Consider the following 24200-nt stretch of genomic DNA (forward strand, 5'->3'; position numbering starts at 1 on the left):
CTTGATAATTGCCATTCTGACTGGAGTGAAATGAAATCTCAGTGAAGTTTTAATTTGCATTTCTGTAATTGCCAGTGATGTTGAACATTTTTTCATATACTTGTTGATGTATCGTATTTCTTCTGTGAAGTGTCTGTTCAGTTTCCATGTGCATTTATTGATTGGGTTATTTATTTTTTCATTGTTAAGTTTTTTGAGTTCTTTATATATCCTGGAGATTAATGCTGTATCAGAGGTGTAGGTGACAAAGATTTTCTCCCATTCTGTAGGTTCTCTTTTCATGTTTTTGATTGTTTTCTTTGCTGGAATTCAAACTAATAATATCAAACTTATTAATTTGATACTATCCTATTTATTGATATAAAATTAACACTGATAAATCAATTGCATTCCTATATATCAGTGATAAATTAATGGAAGAGAAGTTAGGAAAACTGTCCCATTCACAACAGCCTCAAAAACAAACAAACAAACAAAAAAAAACCCTGGGGAATAAATCTAATGAAAGAAGTGAAAGACCTGTACAATGAAAAATATAGAATACTAAAGAAAGAAACTGAAGAAGACCTTAGAAGATGGAAAGATCTCCCATGCTCCTGGAAAGGCAGAATTAATATTGTTAAAGTGCCAATACTACTAAAAGCACTATACAGATTTAATGCAATTTATATTAAGGTTCCAACAAAGTTCTTCATAGAAAGAAAAAGCAGTCAAGAAATTCATTTGGAAAAATGAGGCCCAAAATAGCCAAAGCAATCCTCAGGGAGAAAAGGGAAGCAGGAGGCATTACAATACAAGAACTTAAAATTATCCCACAGAACTATAGTAACAAAAATGGCATAATATTAGCACCAAAAAAAAAAAAAAATGAAGACCAACGGTACAGAATAGAAGACACAGAGGCAAACCCACATACATACAATTATCTCATACTAGACAAAGGTGTATGTTTAAGACCTTGGAGAAAAGATAGCCTCTTCACACGGTGCTATGAAAAATTGAAAATCCATATGTAACAAAATGAAATTAGATTCATATTTCTCACTCTGCACAAAATTCAATTCAAAGTGGACCAGAACCTCAGCATTAGGAACAGAGAACCTGTACCTACTACAATTAAATGTAGGTCCAAATATCTATTGTGTCAGCTTAGGAACTGAGTTTCTCAACAAAACTCCTAAAGCACAAGAAGTAAAATTAAGAATCAATAAATGGAATGGTATCAAAAATTTAAATTTAAGTCATTACTAAATCCTTGGTATTTAGCACTTTATGTCTTATCTACTTTAAAATTCACCATAATGCCATGACACAGATACAATTAGAATCTCACTCAATAAACTGGAAAAAAAAATGGAACCAAGTAATGTTATATACCATACAACTAGTTAAGTGGATAAACCATGATTTGACCCAAATGTTTATCTGAATGGCTCAAAGCCCAAGTACTTTTGTTTTTCTATGAGTACATACAGATATGTAATTATTTTCCACATTGAATACCGGCCAATAAAATATTTTCCCATAGTGAGTTAATTCCCCAACTTTTAAAAATTATTTAAAACCCTTGATCTATTATGGGAAATGCACTTTGGGATTTATCAACAAGCACCAGCTATGATTCCATCTATAAATTTTGGAACTCTGTTTTTTGTCAATTATGCATACACCTATTTTATTCCTAACATCCACTATAAGAGTCAAAAATAGTGGTTTGCTTTTAAATATTTTTAAGATGCAATATTTGTAAAAAGAAAAATGAAATGAAACAACTGTGTATTTGTCACCCAACTTTAACAAAACATGTTGGATGTATGTTCATTTCCTACAGCAGCTGTAACAAAGTGCCACAAACTGGATGACTTGATGCAATAGGAATTTAATCTCTCACAGATTTGGAGACTACAAGTCCAAAATCAAGGTTCTGGTAGTGTTGGCTCTTATTGCAGGCTCTAGGGGAGAATCTTCTCATAGCTTCTCTCCCAGCTTCAGAGGCTGCCAATTTTTGGTGTCCCTTGGTTCACAGATGCATCACTATAGTTTCTAGCACAAGCCAAGGAAGTGAAAGAGTATCAACAGCCACAGGAGCTCAAGAGAAATCTGTCAGGCTTCTCCTCTGGAAAATTCTCAAAGGAGTGAAGTCCTCCTGACACTTTGATTTCAGACTTCTCCAGAACTGTAGAAAAATGCCTTTTTGTTATTTTAAGTAACTCAGTTGATGACAATTTATTATAGCTGTATGAAAAACAGCTTACAGGTCATTCAGGTTTTCTATTGTTGGAATTGTTATTCATATTCTTTATTCATTTGTTCAGGGATCAATTGTCTTTTCATATTGATATACAGGAACTCTGCGTACATCTTAGATTTTAATCCTAAACTGATCATAAACATTGTAATATCCTTCCAGTCTTCGGCAGCCCGTCTCCAGTTCAGTTGGTCAAGCCTCATGATCTCATATCCTCAATAAGGTTTCTCCCTCTACAACCCAGTTGGTGGAACTCAGATGATGGTGTTTGGTTTCTTGATAACCCACATAAAACTTGTGTCTTGCTATTCAAAAGCAGCAAATAAACACAAAAAGACCTATCTTCCACACATAGTCCCAACTAATGTCATGGTCCTTTGGATAAGATACTGAGTATATAACTCTGCCTTTGAAACAGACCTCCTTTCCCTTAGACACAAATGGCTGCAACTGTCTGCCACAGTCAAGATTTTACCTGGTATAAAGCTCAAAATCCCACACAATCCATAGCCCCAAAACAAAAAAACAGAAAAAGAGAAGCAAATACTACAATTTAAAGCCAAGCACATACTTTGGTACAAAGTTCCAAAGTAAAAACCCAAATGGTTGTTTTTCAGTAAGCTACAACTAAAGCTTAAGGTTGTCGACCCAGACCCTAACAGAAGCAATAGTGACATAGTTTTCTCTTCAAATTTTACTAAAGGCCATAATCTACAATTCAATATGAAAAACTCATTTTTTGTCATAAGTTTGCAGCACATTGAGAGCAGAAACAAACTTGCCTATGTCAAATTTGCTAAAGAGTAAATTTCAAATATTCTCAAATCATTCACAAAAAAATAGGTATGCAAGGTGAAAGATATGTTAACATGTTAATGAGTTTGATTTAGTCATTCCACACTGCGTGCATACGTTTTGTTATACTGTACCCCAGAAACATTTATAATAAATTTTTAAAAATACATAAAATATTTGATGTAATACATATGTTTACAGCCTATCCATTCTGTCTGACTATTCATAAACGTTGATCCAGAAATATTTCTTTTATGTAAAGAGCCTGCTACAGAACCCATTCAGGTATTACCAAGGGTATACATACTGAGGTCTCCCCAAATGGGTGGTTCACCCTCCACAAGGCAGACCACCATCCTCCTACCCCAGTTGCTACCAGAAAGCAGGTGAGTACCACCTCGACCCTACTCCCATAGTGAGCCTACTGTAAGCTAAGAGTTTTGTAAACCAGAGGGCGCTGAGGCTCCCAGCAGCAGAAAGCATTAAATGTAAGGAAGGCATGCCTGATTTTCCCTTCCAACCTCATCTACTAGGCAATCAAAAGTGAACAGGAACCAAGGGCATTAATTGTTCTAATACTGTGCTTCTTAGGAGAGGTGGGAAGTGAGGGAAGTCCCAGAAAGAGGAAAACTCATTTAGAAACCAAAAAAAGAAAATACAGAATCCAAAGGTAATAAGAGGAGATTTTATTCTCTAATTGGAATATGAACTTGTGTTCAATTCTATTAGAATACACAATAATATTTCCACTGATGATAATCTCTGTAACACACACACACACACACACCCCTGATTTTCAATATCCTGATAAAATTTTCCACTTAAAGGAACTTTATAATGAATTAAATGGCAAAACAAAATTCTTTTTATAGTGTGATAAGATTTCCTAATATATCTATTATCTACATTCATATTTGAAATTCAGGATATGACAGATCCTACAGCTATTCCAACATATTTGACATTATCACTTTTTATCATTTCAAATTAATTTCTCAAATAGGCTGTCAGAACCCAATTAAGAAGTTATCTCTGCTTCTCTATGTAGTCCCACCTTGCCAATAAGGATGACAGATATTTAGTTGCAATGCCTCAGTAGTCTGGCAACTTTAAAAATGTGTAAATTGAGAATACAAACACATAAAAAAACAGACTATAAATAAATAATTCTTAAGTTTTTTAAAAATTTTGAACAAATAAGAACACTAAATGAATAAAACCATGTAAAAACTTCCAACAAACATTATAAAATGCACCAGCATTAAAATAAATGTATGCAGGACCTTTTTCTCCAAATAAATACTCACCACAAATTACCTACATGTGATATCACTTGGATTTTTCTATCTGAAAGTTATCTTGGAACTAAAGGTATAACAACTAACTTTCATCCCTAAGGTTAAAAATGAAGTCAGCTCAAGAGAGAGAGCAAAGGACTCCCCAACATAGAAAACCCTTGTATATAACATTTAATATCTGAAATACTTGTGTCCCTTCCATCTTTTAGCTAATGGCCTTAAATTAAAGAATGCACCCTACAGAGAGCATAATAATTTTCTTCATTTAGTAAAATTCTAGGCAGAAAACACTAAAATCATACTTAAGTCTTGACAAGAGCAATATATTCCACATTGTTTACTCTAGGCCACATGTACACTCATGTGCACGCATGCATGCGTGCACAGACACACACATTTATAGTTCAATTCAGTGGAAACTTTAAACATTATATGCTCAAAAAATTGTCATTATGCAATTCAAACATCACACCTTAAGCTTTCTAAAGACCTTTGTGTGGGCATTCTCCATTATATTTCTATTGATCTGAAAGTTTTTTGACATGGAAAAATCATGGAAAAGAAGTGGGAGGGCAGAAGGCATGCAGACAGAGGTGAGGGAAAAGAGGAGGAATGTAGAGTTCACCAGGCAAATAAGGGTAGCAGAGCTAGAATAGGAAAAGTTGTATACAGCATTCTCAGATAAGCATGGGATCCCCCCCACCCACCCGTGGCTAAAAAAGTAAGGAAGTTTAGTGAAATGAGGGTATAAAAATCAGCAGGGAACTGATCAGAAAGAGCCAGGATGAGGACTTTACAACTCCAACGTTACAACATGACACTTAAAGAACCACGTAACTTGGAGCAGAGAAGTTGAAGTCCTGACCACTGACCTCTTAGAGGACACTGAACACAAAAACCTGGCCATCAGCTGCTTCAGGATAAAATTGAAAAGAAGCAATAAATGAACCTGTTTCTCAGTCAAAGATAATCTCTCTAAAATCAATGGCCAGAGAAGACTCTACCCTACTTTCCTTCCTACCTGGCTGCTCTGTTTTAGTGATGGTTTGAGTGTGTCCTCCAAGGGCTCATGTATTGGAAGCTTAGTTCCCAGTGTGGCAGTGTTGGGAGGTGGTGGAATTTTAAGAGGTGGAGCCTAGTGGGAGGTCAGTAGGTCTCAGGGGCACTGACCTTGGAAAGGATCAAGGTAGTTTTCACAGGGCCCTGAGTTATTTCTCAAGAAGGGCTGTTATAAGAAGAGGGAGCCTGGTTCCTCCATTGCCATGCCTTACTGTCAGTGATATGCTCTCTCCATTCAGCATGTTCCTGCCATGATACCACCTGCCATAGGGCCCTCAGCAGAGCCCACACTGGTACCATACCCCTAAATCTCCAGAACTTTGAACTAAATAAACCTCTTTTCTTTACAGATTACCCAGCTTCAGGTACTTCATTTCATTTATGGAAAAATGGGTGAATATACCAACCTTTTGTAGGACTTGCTGCATTGATGATAACCATTTGCTAATTACAGTTTTGATAATAAAATTTTCAGAGACCACCATCCTATACCATCATAAGTATAGACCATTTTGAAGAACTACATAAAGGAAAAGCTGAAATGTAAATCCCTCCACATTTTATGGGTCTCCTGGAAAGTCAGGGTCTCCTGGTGTGGAAGAAGGCAACCACTCACTGGCCACTAGTCACTGCAGAGCATCCTGAGGGATCAGCCTGACTGATGCAAACAGCTCAGCAAAGAGGAGAGGAGGAGGAAGAGAAAGGATATGGGAAAGAGAGGGGCCCAGCTGGCCTGGAGCAGGAGCTCTGCGTGAGGAAAGCAAGCTGGAAATCCCCACACACAACCCTTCCTCTACGCTGGGAGCTTGCTGAAATCATCCACTTCCTCTGTCGGTCCTTCTGTTAGAGAAAGTAGGGGGCCAAGTTCACACCAGGGCTGCCACCTGCAAGTGCACTAGAGCATGCAATGAAGCCAATTTAAAAAACAGAGGCATACTGGGTGGGGGTGGAGAGGAGACAGGGCTCTTTATTCTTCCCAGCCCAGGAACAGAGGTTAAGTACATTTAATACTTTTCCCCTTGAAGGGTTCTTCACATCCATCTGCATAATCATAATCGTTGCTGCTTTAGCACCTTCCGTCCATGCTACACCATGAGATGTGCATACGATTTTATAAGTAAAGTAGAGGATTAGCTAGGAGGGGAATTAAATTCCTCTATGTAACAAAGAAATTCTTGGAGCTGAGAATTCAGCAGTCATGCTAAAATCTCAGCAGTATATAAAGGATTAAATGTATTCCAAAGTAACTGAAAAAAAAATCACAAAAGTAGATCATCATCACTTAATGCTTCATCAAAATCTTACACAGATTAAAAGGCCATTAGGGACAGAAAGATTACATCTTTGCAAATATTTGCTATAATTTAAAAAATGAAAGTTCAAACAAAACATCTCAAAAGAGGAAAGAACTTATTCAAAAAGGACAGTTCTTGCAATATAAAACTAGAATTATTAAAGTAATATTTCCTAAACACTATGATTGAATTAAACACTTTGTGGATGTCTTCTACTTCTGGTACATGGAACTATTCCAATTCTCCATAATAAGCAAACATTTGAATACTGGCTGAGTAGAAACAGAATAATTATGACTATCATATTAAAGGTGTCAATCAGTCCTATGAGTCATTTTAGAGTCAACTGCTTCAAACACAATAAAGGCATATCATAGTGAAAACATGTCATTAAATAGCAGTGTTAATTTCTAAATGTGATTTGAGAAGACATACCATGTATTTGGAAACAAAATTAAAAACACTAGAAAACAATATTAATACTGTTATAAATGTATATTCTTAAATATACTTCAACAATAAAGTTTAAAAAATAAAAATGTATGGGAGAGTGTGATGGTCATCATTATCCAAAGTACATGTATGAAGACATAAAGTGGTGTGAATATACTTTGCATATAACCAGAGATATGAAAAATTGTGCTCTGTATGTGTAATATGAATTACAATGCATTCTGCTGTCATATATAAATAAAAAAAAATTAAAAGAAATAAGTGTAAAAGATGACCTCATAGAGGTATATATAGGGGCTTCTTGAGGATCTTTTAATACATCTCTAAAAAGTAATATACCTCCTTTAATGTTCATGAAAATGAATCATCTAGACACTGACTGAAACTGGATCAGATCACTGCCACACAAAAAATCACCTCAAGAGATGTCAAGTAGAATTCATTGTTGCTGTTTTGAACACTATTAGATTTATTGACATGAAGCTTACATTTTTGGTACATCAAAAATGGTCAATATTAACACTTTCATACCATTCAAACTAAAACTCGAACAAAATATGTATGAGGTATAGTGCTAAGTATGTTACCATGATTAATTTTACTTAAGTTTCATAGCTTCATGAAAAATTCTGTGTCAATTTCTATGTATATAATATTTTTATTTTGAGATAGACACCAGCAAGCATATTCAAGTCCTCAGTTCAACTAAAGAAGAAAAATTTTTAAAGAGGGATATGGGCTTAGTCATTACTACTCTCTAAGCTGGCAAAGTTGGCCAGGCATTTTTTTTTTTTTTTTTTTAGTTTATATATGATGGTAGAATGTATTTTGACATATCATACATACATGGAGTATAGCTTCCAATTCTTGTAGTGGTAAAGGATATGGAGTTACACTAGTCATGTGGTCATATATGAACATATGAAAGTTAAGTTCAATTCATTCTACCGTCTTTCCCATTTTCCCCATCACCCACTCCCCCATCCAATCCACCTATTGTGAGTCAGTATCCACATATCAGAGACAACTTTTGGACTTCAGTTTTTAGGGACTGCCCTATTTCATTTATCATGAGAGTCTCCAGTTCCATCCACTTACTGGCAAATGCCATAATTTCATTCTTCTTTATGGCTAAGTAATATTTCATTGTGTAGATGTAGCACAGTTTCTTTATCCATTCATCTGTTGAAGGGCAACAAGTTTGGTTCCATAGCCTAGCTATTGTGAATTGAGCTGCTCTGAACATTGATGTGGCAGTGTCACTAGAGTATGCTGAATTTAAGTCCTTTTGGTATATGCCAAGGACTGGGATAACTAGGTCAAATGGTGGTTCCATTCCAAGTTTTCTGAGGAATCTCCATACTGCTTTCCAGAGTGGTTCCAACGATTTACAGTCCCACGAGCAATGTATGAGTTTACCTTTTTCCCCACATCCTCACCAACATTTGTTGGAACTTGTATTCTTGATAATTGCCCTTCTGACTGGAGTGAGACAGAATCTCAGTTAAGTTTTGGTTTGCATTTCTCTAATAGTTAGTGATGTTGAACATTTTTTCATATATTTGTCGACCTATCATATTTCTGTGAACTGTCTGTTCAGTTCCTTTGCCTATTTATTGATTGGATTATTTGGTTTTTCGGTGTTAAGTTTTTTTTTTTTTTTTTTGTATTCTTTATATAGGGCCAGGACAATTTTAATAATTAAATACTTATACACAATGTCTCTTTAAAACTTGCCTGTTTATCTTCATAGTTGAGCTGCTTTTTCATTAGTCCTTAAATAAATGATTGTATAATCACATGAACTCATTAACTTGAACTGACAGACTATTTTAGCATTCACTATATATTCAGTAGCATACAAACCAAGATTGCACTGAAAGAGCCAAGGTTATGAGAAAGCAGTACATACTATATAAATGAAATGCTAACTTGCACAAATCCCTATGGGAAAGCAAAACTCCAAGTAATAATAATAGCCAATCCCATTTAGCTCAAGCATTGCACTTAGCAATTAAAGTTTATTAATTGGTATAATCATCAACTACCTTGGGAGGCAGGTATATTATCCCAATTTTACAGATGAAGAAACCAAAGTACAGGGAACTTAAGTAAGTTTTAGAAGTCATACAGATCTGGAATGTAAACCCAAATAGAAAGAAAATCAATCTTGATTTTTCACCTTCTCCCCCTGGCCCCCCGCCCCACATGAACACACCACATTTAAACCATCTCTTTTGCAAATGAAGCCTTTGTGAATGCTATAAGTCAGAAATTGTCAACTTTCTTTTATAGTATGAATCTTTTGGTAGCCTGGTGAAATCTGGGGGAACCTTCTCAGGATAATGCTTTTAAATACACAAATGAAGTCTAGAGGATTACAGAGGAAAGCAATTAAAATGAAACATTTATAATTTTTTTTAAAACAAGTTTGTGCTATGGTAACATTCTCTTAATAGTTCATTAAATAACAAAATATAAGAAGGGGCTACCCAATCAAGAGTACAGTATAGTTTTATTTCAATAACATCAGTGGTGTCTTGAGATATCTAAAGTGAAATGTAATGTGATATGAAATATGTGTTTCTCTTGGTGCTAAAGACACAGGAACTACTAATAGAGCTGTGGTTTATTGCTTACCTTCATAACTAAGAGAATACTAACTTTAGTGAAAATAAAGATCTTTTTAAATTAACTTTTTACTTATGACAGTGGAGTACATTACAATTCATATTACTCATATAGAGCACAATTTTTCATATCTCTGGTTGTATATGAAGTACATTCACACCAATTTGTGTCTTCACACATGTACTTTGGATATTAATGTCCATCACATTTTACCATCATTCCTAACCCCAAGCTCCCTCCCTTCCCCTTCTACTCCTCTTCCCTATCTAGATTTCATCTATTCTTCCCATGCTCCCTCTCCCTATCCCACTAAGAATCAGCCTCCTTATATCAGAAAAAAAAATTACTTGGGAATCAACTTAACAAAAGAGGTGAAAGAACTATATGATGAAAATTACAGAACCCTAAAGAAAGAAATCAAAGAAGACCTTAGAAGATGGAGAGATCTATCTTGCTCTTGGACAGGCAGAATTAATATTATCAAAATGACCATACTACCAAAAGCACTATACTGATTCATTGCAATTCTGATCAAAATCACAATGACATTCCTCATAGAAATAGAAAAAGCAGTCATAAACTTCATTGGAAAAATAAGAGACCCAGAATAGCTAAAGCAATCCTAAGCAGGAATGGTGAAGCAGGTGGCATCACTATACCAGACCTTAAACTATACTACAGAGCAACAGTAACAAAAATAGCAAGGTATTGGCACCAAAACAGACTGGTAGACCAGTGGTACACAATAAAGGACACAGAGACTAACCCACAAAATTACAATTATCTTATATTAGACAAAGGTGCCAAAAACATGCATTGGAGAAAAGATAGCCTCTTCAACAAATGGTACTGGGAAAACTGGAAATCCATATGCAACAAAATGAAATTAAACCCCTCCTATCTTTCACCATGCACAAAACTCAACTCAAAATGGATCAATGGCCTAGAAATAAAACCAGAGATCCTGTGTCTAATAGAAGAAAAAGTAGGCCCTGATCTCCATCATGTGGGATTAGGCCCCAACTTCCTTAATAAGAGTCCTTTGGCATAAGAATTAAACCAAGAATCAATAAATAGAATGGCCTCAAACTAAAAAGTTTCTTCTCAGCAAAAGAAACAATCTGTGAGGTGAATAGAGAGCCTACATTCTGGGAGCAAATCTTTACCTTTCACACATCAGATAGAGCACTAATCTCTAGGGTATATAAAGAACTCAAAAAGCTAAGCACCAAAAACAAATAACCCAATCAATAAATGGGCCAAGGATCTGAACAGACACTTCTCAGAAGATAATATACAAATCAATCAACAAATACATGAAAAAATGTTCATTATCATAAGCAATTAGAGAAAATAAAGATCTAAAGCTCTCCCACTTGAAATTATGACCCCTGAATTCTGTACCAAATTTAAACTCTAGCTGCAAATTGCAACTTAGAAGATGCTCTTGGAAACCCCCTCTTCTCTTCCAATACTTACTATGGTCCTCCCTTGCATCTTTTTTTTTAGCTGTAGTTGAACACAATACCTTTATTTTATTTATTTATTGGCTGGGAACTCTGGCAATATCTCTTAAACCTTACTGTAGTACACACTATTATGAGCAAGCTAGAACACCACCCTGGCGGGCACCTGGAGAATACCTCATGTGTAATGTATGCCTATGTATGGCACAAATGTATACAGAATTCATATCATCCCAAGTCTATTCAAATAGTGGGCATCTCCTAAACAACTATGAGCAAATCTGGAGTCACCAGCTCATCACTCTAAATAAAACTCCTATCACAAACCTGCATTTCTATGCAAAAGAATGTTTTTCCCACTGATCATATGAAAATGAGATTCTTCATCCTGTAGGACCCCTATGGCAACAAATATGAATATACCTTAAAACTGCAAAGAGACTATGTCTTAATATGTTTTATGCTGTGCTGGATTAAAACAGGTCTTTTGGTAAACATTTTGATGACAATCAATATAAAAGTAATTAAATTTTATAAGCTAAACCAATAATGTAATAGGAAAGAGATGATCGATAATAATCTTAGCTAGCCAGAGTGTGGCAAGCTGCACTTCGTGCTCTGCAGGAGCTTATTCCCTCCATCTTTATGGATAAGGGAATGAAAAGCTTTAAATCCACCATGTTGAAACTGGCACCCCTTGTGCCTGTGCTCAGGATACACAGGTTTTCTTTCAAGATCTCTCTACTGAAACCAAAGAAACATCTAAATGCTTTAAAAATAGAAGCCTAATGAGCAAAAGGCCAGTTGATTAAATGTGATGGAAGATAAGCAGAGGAAATGCATTTAACTAACTGAAGAGTGACTTCTGAGCAAGCAGAAAACTTCATGACATTCTCAGGAGCACAGAGTCAAGAATACAGATCATTTGCCCCTGAAACCTAGAAAAAGAAACAATGACTAGAGCAATGATGGAAAATATTAACTCTAAAATAAGGAAGAACTTTCTGATACAGGAAAATAAAACTACATAAGGGAGCATTTGCTTAGTGAGGTAAAATAACCAAGTTTAGATATTCAAAGAATATCTAAGCTTAACCTTAAGCTTATATGATTATTAAAGTAAAATAAATGAGACCAAACAACTTCCATAAGAAAGACACTTAAAATCAAAAGGCATTTCTCTGATGATTGAAGGACTAATTTTATATAATAGAATCTGTGACCAAGGGGCTTCCCTATCAGAAAGCCCTAGTAGGGACACTACGGAGATAGTCCTCCAAGCATCTACCTGGAGTTTTCTTTCAAGAAGGATGTGATTCTGTGGAGGCAGAGTTTAAAGAACCAGGAGGGTCTGACAGCTGGATGGTTACAAACACTTGCACAAAAGGGGTTTAAGCAAAATGTGTGTGAACTCTTCCTGAATTTAAACAGGCCAAAGTATGAGAAGACTATGGCATAGTGGGAAAAGAAAAATAAGCATCTCAGATCTGCCAATGTGTTAACCCTAAACCAAGCATTCCCTGCCTCCTTGGTTCTGGGAATAGGGAATGTTACTCTGAAGTCACCTGCATGTACCTCTTTTCTTTTGTGGCTACTTGGCTTGGTTGAATTTCAAAATCACTAACTAAACTGGGGGTGTGCACAACCTACCTGTAAATAAGGAGCATTCCCTGTGATAAAAATGTAGAAGCACAAGAAAAAAGGAGATGAAAAGGTAGGTAGAGATCTACCCTGTCCCTAAGCCACAAATATTCTAGGTAGGGCAGGAAAACTTCACTGTCTTAGTTTCGTTTTTCTAAAAATGCATTAAGAAATAAGAGGAAAATGCTCAAAAAATATGATTTACTATTGTCAAGCAAAAAAATTCATAAATATATATATATATATATATATACATAACATATATATATACATATTCATATATGTATACATACATATATATATATATGTATGTATGTATATATATCTCACCCAGTCTTCATCACAAAATGAAGGCCATCAAGAACACTCAGACAGGCAACATCCATCCAGATATCCTAAATAAAAATAGGAATCTGAGATATGAAAATACATTTTCCAGATTCTTACAGAGCACTTAATTTCAAATGCCACCGTTAGACTACAAGAAAATGTGATTTGAGCTAAAACAGCTAATATCAAAAATAACAAACACAATGTGACCTGCAGAGCTCAATGCAAATTTAAAACCTCACTTCTCATTACTGGTTACTGGATTTCACTTATGAATGTGTTGACCTTTTTTTATCCCCTCCTGCCACAGGCTGCCAATCTTGGTTTACTTAGGGATCATCAATTCACTGTGAAAAAAAAATCAGGCTTTTTCCGTGGCATTATTTCAAAGTTTAAAAAGAGATTTTGACAGGCCAAACGTCCCCTGAAATATGAAAAGTAAATCTTTCTATTTCAAAGTAAAATTATAACAAGAAATTTTCATCAAAATATTTTAATGCTGATCTTCCCAGCCACTCTTCCCTTTAGCTTGCACACAGAAGACTAACACATTGTACGTATAAAATCTAAAAAGGAGAGGTAGTTACATAACCAGAACAACAACAATAACAAAAAATGCCTTTTAAAAAGGCTCTTGGTTTTCATAAGCCAAAAACAACTGTATTTGATTTTTAAGTAAATACTGGGTTGGGGTGTCATGTTAGGGAAAGAGTTATATGCATGAAAAGGAATGATATAAAGTGATTGCTGGTCCTGGGAAGTTGAAGCCCATATTCCCAGTTTCCTTAGGAAGGAGTTGACAGCTGAGGTTAGGCTTAGGAACAAAAAATATGAATAAAGATCCAAATATGAATAAAGATCCAAAAATCATAAGATTTATGCTGAAAGTATAGAATCAAGCTGTGGTCCCTTTTTTATTTTTTTGGAGATGCAAGAGCATTTCAGACAAGGCAAAGGAGAATAACCCAGAAACAAACTTTAACAATCACAGACTTGTGCAATTGAGGAGAGCTTTAGAGGTCATCCTCTCCTTCTACAGATGGGGAGAAAGGCCTACAGCAGTGGCTCTGTCACACCAACACATGACTCTTGGTGGAGCCCAAGTTATAGGGAGCACTACTAATTCAAGAGAGGAGGTGGCTGGAATAAGGAGGGAGGGGAAAATGTGATTTAAACAAATGTCAGCAATGATTTATGAACAAGAAAATATTGATTTTCTTTTCCAAAGAAAATCAAATGGAGAATAATCTCTACCTAGAATATGAACCTCTTTTCATTCTTACTGAACCAAAAAAATAATATCAGAGGAAAGAAAATTTATAACAAATGAATGCAAAGGGCAAAAGATAAATTGAAGAAAATAACCATAGCCTAACTTAGGGTTGTCTATTTAGTGTGTAAACACCACCTATAAATCAGTATTTAAAAGATGAAGATCCAAATGGAAAAAACAAAGGATATGAACAAGTAATTCATAAAAAAAGAAATATAAATGAACAACTTGGAAATGTGAAACATCACTAATAGTAAAGTAGAAATTAGTGAATCCAATGGTTGGCATTTACTTTTTGATAATACCAAACACACAGGAAAACAACCAGCACAGTTTTGGTATAGTAGCATAAATTTTTAGTGCTATTCTCCAGGCAATTTGTAATCTGCATGAAGAGCTTAAGCAATGCTCATCACCCATTACCCAGTTATACAGTTTGTAGAAATTCTTCAACATCAACTTAAGAATAGAAATGATCCTTTCATCATTTTAATACACAAAAAGGAAGAAAATTTAAGTGTCTAATGATGAGAAAATTAAATCAAATTTAGAAATGAGCACCTAAAGAAGTTACTTAAAACCACATATATGGAAAACATTTGATATTAATTCTTTAATACATAAAATTATGTAAAAAGCTTAAAACAAGTTCACCCAAGAGAAAAACTTAAAATAAGTTGTCTGTAGGTCTTGGGCTGGGGATGTGGCTCGGGCGGTGGCGCGCTCGCCTGGCATGCGTGCGGCCCAGGTTCGATCCTCAGCACCACATGCAAACAAAGATATGTCTGCCGAAAACTAAAAAGTAAATATTAAAACTTCTCTCCCTCTCTCTCTCTCTCTCCCTCCCTCACTCTCTCTTTAAAAAAAAAAAAAAAAAAAAAACAAAGGGGGCCAAAAAAAGGGCCAAAATTGAAGTTCCATTTTTAGATGAAAATAATTAGTTATAAATTTCATAATAAAATAAGAACCACTCAAAATATATTTTTTAATTTATTGAAAGCCTTCTCATTTGTTTCATTCAACAGCAGGAGATCTGAATAGCAAATGAAATGATGGTGTTGTTGTATCAAGACTTATTTTAATGTTACTTTGATATATATATATATTTTTTTTTTCCTTTGTGGTGCTGTGGATCAAACCCAGGGCCTCATCTATGCCCGGCAAGCTCTCTACCACTGAGCAACATGCTGTGTCCTACTTTGTTAATTTTTTTTAAAAAGAATTTAACCTTTATTTTATTTATTTGTTCCTATCGAACCCAGTGCCTCACACATGCTAAGCAAGCACTCTACCACTGAAGTACAACTCCAGCACTAATTAGTTAATTTTTAGAAGATTAAAAACCACTGGAATTCTCATTTACTCTCTGAAACCTGAAGAGAACAAACATAAGGAGGTAATAATAAAAGTACACATCCTATCTAAAAAGTTGTAAACAAAGCCAAGTACCCCCTCCCAACACACACACACACAAAAAAAAAAAAAAAGAAAAGAAAGAGGAAAAAAGGTCTAATATCCATTTTTTTGTATGATAATTTGAAAGTTTCTATTATGCTGAAAACCACTGGTAAGCAACTATATACTGTCTTTTGGAAATCTTCAAGAGAAAAGCCATTTACTTTTCCACATATCCATTATAAATCACACTGTCATTTGCTGTATTTGGATGAAGTCCACCTGAATTTCACAAAACATACGTAGCTATCTGATGGGAAGAAAACTTGGAAAATAACAAATTGCAATAAAGCTATGATTACCCATCCTCAAAGTCAGCTGAAGTTTCCTAAAATGAAAAGCAAAACAAAAACAATAAAAGATATGACCAGAAAGAAAAAAAAAAACTTATACAATTAGTGGTCATTTTAGGTCTTCTCCTAGACAGTGAGATGCTTGAAGAAAGAGAAAAACACTACTATTAAAATAAATGAATATATAGTAGGATCTTTCAAGAATTTGCAACCATAAAATTGTAAATGCTAACTTTTATGCATGCTTTCAATAAATAATTAAGCATGTTATGTGCTCCCTCCCCACCTTCTTTTCCTGTTCAGATCCTTCTCTACCATCACGTCTGCCTAATCAGGTGGTTTAGAAGTTTGGGTACATTGTTTTCTAACAATGTACAAAACTATGATAAAAAACATTGATGAGCCAGATACAGTGGAGCACACCTGTAATCCCAGTGACTTGGGAGGCTGAGACAGGAGAATTGTAAGTTCAAAGTCAGACTCAGCAATGGTGCGGCTCTGAGCAACTCAGTGAGACTCTGTCTCTAAATAAAATACAAAATAGAGCTGGGGATGTGGCTCAGCGGTTGAGTACACCTGTTTTCTATCCCTGATTACTCCCCCCCCCACACACAAAAATTGATGGAATTTAAAAAAATTCTTTATTATTCTCTTTACTTCATAGTATGTAAGACATTTTAAAAGGTTGTGATATAAATTATATGGTCATATAAAAATCATTGTTAAATTTATAGTATATACTTTGAATAGTATCCATGGTGAATAGATATTAAAATTGATAAATGTCATGCATACACACACCTCTAAGCAAATACTGCCTAGAAACAGCATGAAAAATCTAATTCTAGCATGACCTAACTAAAAGAAATTATTTACCATGAAGAAAGGTTTTTGATCATCTAACGTGGATAAAAAGAAATATATGTTGGCGTTCATACCAAGATTCCAGGTATAAAAGAGAAGTAAAGTAGATCAAATATCTGAAGGTACCACAAACATAAAGAACAGACAGATGACTTTTTCTTTCTCTTCCCCAGTGCTGGGTATTAAACAAAGGGCCTTTCATACACTCTGTCACTAAGCTACATTCCTAGACCCAGATAACTCTAAAGGGTCTACAGAATATAAAGATTTACAATATCAAGATGCAAAAAGGCTTTTCATAGACTCACTCAAAAAACATCATTTGTGTAACAGAAAGGAAATCTTACTGGCCTCAGTTTCCATCTTAGTCCTCATTTTGCCTTTGAACCATGTTCAACAGAAAGCCTATCTGTGACCGGGGTAAACAGCTCTAGTTATTTCCAGTAATCAAATATTATATGCTATACACCTGATCACCTTGTACTTGTCTCTATCTATCAATCACTTGATATTGCCCAGAAGAGAACATGATCAGCAGGTATAATACAATGGGGATACTATCTCTTATCATTAGAGTCACAATATTATATAAGCACAGCTTCTCTATGCCTTTTATTACTCTATGTTCAGATTGTACTATAATTACTTTAAAAGAAAAAAAAACTTATTTTGGAAAAATTTTAGATTTACAAAAAGATAACAGGATAGTGGAGAGTACTCTCTCATTTCCTTCACCCAATTTCAGTTTCCCTAATATTATCATCTTACAGTGCCATGATGCACTTACCAAAACCCAAAATGAGCTGTTTCATTAAAATATTTACATGTATTTATACAAATTACTTTTTTGAGTTTCATTTTCTTTATCTTGAATACAGACTTTTTTGACTTTTATTTTATCACATGATGCAAGTGTAGGATCTTACATCTCATCTTTTAAGATTCAGGGCAAGATTTCATCAAGCAAGACTCAGACTTTGAATCTTGAGATGAAATGAAAGATAGTACATTTGATAAGATATTCCAGGTCAAGGTCTACTTAGACAGTGTATCCACTTTTTCCACAGATATGTGTCAAATGCACACTTGGTAAGCCAGACTTCATCTTGAGACCAAGGCATAGGCCAACAGAAGTCTCTCTGGAGGGACATTAGGTAACCTCTAGTGCATACCATTCATGGATTACAAACCCCTCCAAGCATCTATAACATCCAGTTACTTTATTTTTCACATTAAAAAAAATCCCTGCCTCAGGAAAGCTCAAACCATTTTTTTTGTACCCATTTTCCTTTTTTAAAATAGTAATATATGTTTGCATGTTAACATGTTTCTTTAGCAGAACGGTCTAGAGTGTCTATAGAACGGAAGTAGCCTATTCTCCTAAGGTCTCTGAAATGCTTAGGACAAAAGAGAACTCTTTAAATTTAACATCTATTGGCAACTCAATGAAGCAGTTAATGACCATGTGTGAAAACTGGTGCTCATAGGAAATCCATAGAGAATCCCCAATGAGTCACAAGCTAAAAGCAGAAGAGCAAGAATGTATTGGTAGTATTATTCCTTCAAGAAGAAAATAAAGTTCCATTTATCCTCTTAAAATTAGTTACTGGCCTTAATTATTATAATGCTTAGGGGACAAAATGGTATAAGATAGGAACTTACTATTGAAATCCTGATTAAAAAGGATAATTTAGACATGTGGACCTAAAGATAGCTATACTCAGCTGTATCAATCACCGCCAGAAGACTTTTCTAAACAGCCTACTTTTCAAAAGATGTGAATAATTTCCAATTCTGTTTATCTCTCAAAACCAGGCTGTGGAATTAGAGTTTTTTAAATTGCAAAATAGAATTGACAATGCTTTCGAGAAGATTGCAAACTCAGACTTCCTATCATTAAATTTCTTAAAATGAGAAAACCATGAAAAAAAGTTTAAAAAGCAGCAAAGTGCCAAAAACAAAGCTCCTCAAACTTACCTCATAGTAACTCCGAACTGCATTGCAAAATGCCTCATCAGCTACAATTTGGGTTTCCCCATTGAGGAAGGCCTGGAACCGTTCTTTTAGTAACTGTAGTTGTTGTTTGTTAAGCTACAAGAAAAAAAAATGGACATAAATTAAGAAATGAACCAATGTATGACATACACAATGATTATTCAAAGTTAAATTACATTTTAGATTTGGCACCTGGAATTAGCTTTATGGTAAAAACAAATAGAACTAAAATATCCTCTTACTTGTAACTATGGCTCAAGTTTAAAATGTTTCCAAGGTACATCCCCACATACCCCAGAATCCTGATATGGAACAGGAATCGAAATTTCTACCAAGACAGAATGCCTGCAATTAGTATCCCAGCCTCTTTGCAAAAAGTCAGGGAAAAATCTAAACTTTGGGTGGGAAATTAACTACTGTACAGAATTGCCAGCTGTCCTAAACAAATAAAATAGAGGAGGCAAGAATTCTTGGAAATAAGTGGACAATATAATGGAGAAGAGGCAATAAGTGGGGAGCCTATAAAGGATAAAAGATCCTTGCAGAGTCTTCTGGAAGGAACTACTGAGCAGCAGAAATTTGGATTCCATGAACAAACATACCTCAGTGCCTGAGAGGAGATAATGGAGCAATGAGAAGGAGACAAATCCAAAGGAAAACAGAGATAACAGGTGGGCAGTGAGTGCATCTCCAAGCACAGTGGGGGAGGAGGTGTGAACCAGGAAAAGGAATGTAAATTTATGATCAGACTGTCTCACCTGGGGTCTAGCTCCTATAGTTATTACTGAGGGCGGTGGGTTAGAAATGGGTTATGATTACCAACCATGTCCTCTAGTCATCAACAACAATCAGGGTCAACTACTTGATTTGTAGGATTCAATGAAAAATGAAAGGAAGGAACCATTTATTTAAATAAAGACAGCAGGAACACAGCAACAAACCAAGTACTGAATGTTTTTCAGCACAGATCTCTGTGTAGCTACACAGGCTCATGCATAATGTTCATTCTATGGGGACATACACACGTCACGAGGAGTGTATGGGGCCATGCAGAAGCATTGTGCTGTTGCTTAACTATTTCATTTTGGAAATAATACACTTCAAAATACATAACAGCAAAGGAGCGATCCTTCCATTTAGTTCTATCCCAATCAGGCTTTATTAAAGAACTCAGACCAGTTCTGGAATCTATGGAAATGTGAAGCATTTGGAAACATGCTGAGGATAAAATGATTAAAGGATTAGAAAAGCTAAACAAAACTGGTATGACTTGGCTTCAGAAAAGAAAGCTGATGTGAAATAAGTTTAAATCTGTTCAAAAGGCTTATTAAAATGCCATTCCGATATAAGGGAGAAAAGCTCTTTCAAAACACGGGTTTTATTTCGGAGTCTAACAAACAAGATAGTTTGTAAAGAAATGGTTGCTGGTAGTAACAGACTGATAAAGAAGTGTCCCATTTTACCCAGGTGTTTCGGGGGGGGGGGGGGGGGGCTCTTGCACTGAGTAGTGAAGAGAGAAGACCATTCCATTTCTTTACCAAGGTTATTTGATGGGAAGCTAAACCAAACTGAAATGCAGGAACATCACCATTATGTTACAATATCTATTTCTACAGTAGAAGAAAATGAAAGCAGGGACCCTTTGTATGTGTACTTTACTAGCAAGGAAAACTAAGCCCATGTCTTTAGCAACTGAAGCATAGTTCACAAAAGGGACCAGATGGACTGGAACAGCAACTGCTGAGAATGAGGCAGCTGAGAGCATTTTGTTTCCAAGCCCTGGGAATCACTGAGAAGGGCTTCACCTGGCAAGGCAAGTATCTGGGTAAAATAATGGAACTTGAATAATTATCAGCATTTAAGTTCAGTTGTTGTAACTGTGTTACATTTTGGTAATCATGATGTGAAAAATTCATGTATATGAATTTAAAAAAGGAGATTTGAACAAATCCATCTTCTTGAAAAGTTGAATAAAACTGGTATAGTTCACAAACATGTCAGAGGCACCTGGCTGAATATTAGGCTTCAGCTTTTATAAATAACAGATACTAGAGTTACATTTAAGACATAAAAATGGCATCGAATATTACATAATATAGAGTCAATAAATGGGTACTTTATTAGTATAGAGAAGAAATCCATATATCCACATATGCAAGATAGGGACAGAAAAGGGACATTAAATTAAAATATAGTACTAAGCATAGTAGTCAGAAAGCAGTTCCTAAAAGCTACTTGCATTGTCAAAACAAACTTTATAATATACCAAAAGACAGAGACTGATAGAGGAGACTCAAGAAATAGACCCAAAGATAATAAAAATGTTCTATAAAATGCCTATAGAATATCTCAAAATAGTAAATGGTGATCCATTCAAAGAATGGCATTAGAATGACAAAGCAGTTGTCCAGAAGGAAAAATAAATTGCACTATAACTCAGTATTACAGATTGATCAAAACTTAACTTATAAAAATAGAATAAAGGAACTAGAAGAAAACATGAGAGATTTCCTTTAGTATAAGATCTCTCTACTAATGATTTCAAATCTATAAGTCCATAAGCAAAGAAAGCCGCAGATAGTATATCATCTGAATACAGATATAAAACCCCTCAATAGAATATTAGAAAACTGAATCAAATGGTGTATAAAATTAACTACATATCATAACCATTTATGATTGATCCTAAGTATGCAAAAATTCATTTAAATAAGCCAGCATTCATTAACAAGCTAAAGATGGGGAAAAAATCACATGATCATATCAATAGATATAAAAAAAGCATTTGGCAAAGTCCAGCATTTATTCATGATAAAAACTACCAGCAAACTAGGAAGGGAAAGTAACTTCCTCAACTTGATTGATGGACAACATGTATAAAACCCTACATCATACATAATGTGAGAAATGTGAAGCTTTCCCATTCAGATCGGGAATGAGGCATGGATATCCTCTCTTATAACTGATTTTCAAAAAAATAATAAAAGTCCTCACCAATGCAATAAGATCAGAAAAGTAAATGAAATATATATTATACATGTTAGAAAAGAGGAAATAAAGCTTCCTTCATACATGACATGAAATTTTTGTAGAAAGTCCAAAAATATCCACAAAAAATTCTTAAAGCAATATAGCAATACACAAAGTTAATAATAAAAATGTCTATATGATATGTGAGGGGTAAAGATTTGCTTCCAAGATGTAGGCTACCTATTCACCTCACAGATTGTTTCTTTTGCTGAGAAGAAACTTTAGTTTGAGTCCATCCCATTTATTGATTCTTGTGCCAAAGGACTCTTATTAAGGAAGTTGGGGCCTAATCCCACATGATGGAGATCAGGGCCTAGTTGTTCTTCTATTAGACACAGGGTCTTTGGTTTTATTCCTAGGCCTCTGATCCATTTTGAGTTGAGTTTTGTGCATGGTGAAAGATAGGAGGGGTTTAATTTCATTTTGTTGCATATGGATTTCCAGTTTTCCCAGTACCATTTGTTGAAGAGGCTATCTTTTCTCCAATGCATGTTTTTGGCACCTTTGTCTAAGATAAGATAATCATAATTTTTTGCGTTAGTCTCTGTGTTCTCTATTGTGTACCACTGGTCTACCAGTCCATTTTGGTGCCAATACCATGCTCTTTTTGTTACTGTTGCTCTGTAGTATAATTTAAGGTCTAGTATAGTGATGCCACCTGCTTCACCATTCCTGCTAAGAACTGCTTTAGCTATTCTGGGTCTCTTATTTTTCTAGATGAATTTCATGAATTTCTCTATTTCTATGAGGAATGTCATTGGGATTTTGATCAGAATTGCATTGAATCAGGATAGTGCTTTTGATAGTATGGTCATTTTGATAATATTAATTTTGCCTGTCCAAGAGCAAGGTAGATCTTTCCATCTTCTAAGGTCATCTTTGATTCTTTCTTTAGGGTTCTGTAATTTTCATTATATAGATCTTTCACCTCTTTCATTAAGTTGATTCCCAAGTTTTTTGTTTGTTTTTGTTTTTGAGGCTATTATAAATGGGATAGTTTTCCTCTTTAAGGATTTGACACTGATATACAGAAATGAATTTGATTTATGGGTGTTGATTTTATATCCTGCTACTTTGCTGAATTCATTTACTAGTTCTAGAAGTTTTCTGGGGGAACTTTTAGGGTCTTCTTGGTATAGTATCATATCATCTGCAAATGTTTTCCTATGCAACAGCAATGAATAACTGGGATTTAAAATTAACTATTCAATAACATTTCCATCAACACCCCCAAATATAAAATACCTTGGTATAAATCTAACAAAACATGCACAAAATCTATATAAGGAAAAAATACAAAATTGATAAAAATCAAAGCACTAATTAAATGAAGAGATGCTTAATGTTCATGCACAGGAAAACTCAAACTTATTAAGATATCAATTCTCCCAAATTTGATCTCAATGCAATCTCAATAAAAATTCCAGAAAACTATTTTCTGGATATTGACAAGCTGATTCTAAATTTAATACAAAAAGGTAAAAAAAAAATAATAACCACTATAATGTTAAAGAAAAAGAACTTGGCGACTGACAGTACCCTACTTCAATATTTAAGGCTACACTGACCCAGACAGTGAGGGATGGGTGAAAGAATAAGCCAACAGATCAATGGAACAAAATAGAGAGTCCAGAAATAGACCCACGTAAATACAATCAACTGATCTATCACAAAAGATAAAAGACAACAAAAAGAGAGAAGAGTCTTTTCAACAAACAACTGAACATTCATGCTCAAAAACAAAGAAATGAATTTAGACACACATCTTATGACCCCTATAGAAATTAACTCAAAATGGATCATTGTCCCAAATGTAAAATGCAAAATTATAAAAATCATAGAATATAACAAAAAACAAAATCTAGATGGCCTTTGGTTTTGTGATGATGACTTTCTAGATACAACACCAAAGGCAAGATTCTTGAAGAAGATAATATGTTGGACCGCACTAAAGTTAAAAATTGTTTGCTCTGTGAAATGCACTGTCAAAAGAATGAGAAGACAAACAACAGACTGGGAGAAAATACTTTTAAAAGATGAATCTGAAGCTGGGTGCAGTGGCATATGCCTGTAA

General features: G+C 34.9%; 1 protein-coding gene across 2 annotated transcripts in view; it reads right to left on the minus strand.

Annotated features, from left to right (window-relative positions):
- The window catches only part of Cadps2 (calcium dependent secretion activator 2), a 501039-nt gene that overhangs the window by 359206 nt on the left and 117633 nt on the right, over window positions 1-24200 (minus strand). For both annotated transcript variants that reach the window (XM_076861895.2, XM_076861904.2), the window contains exon 2: window positions 19079-19192. In XM_076861895.2, the coding sequence (XP_076718010.2) occupies window positions 19079-19192 (114 nt within the window). The remainder of the gene's footprint in view (window positions 1-19078; window positions 19193-24200) is intronic.

The sequence above is a fragment of the Callospermophilus lateralis genome, chromosome 1, assembly GCF_048772815.1.
Source record: "Callospermophilus lateralis isolate mCalLat2 chromosome 1, mCalLat2.hap1, whole genome shotgun sequence".
NCBI lineage: Eukaryota > Metazoa > Chordata > Mammalia > Rodentia > Sciuridae > Callospermophilus > Callospermophilus lateralis.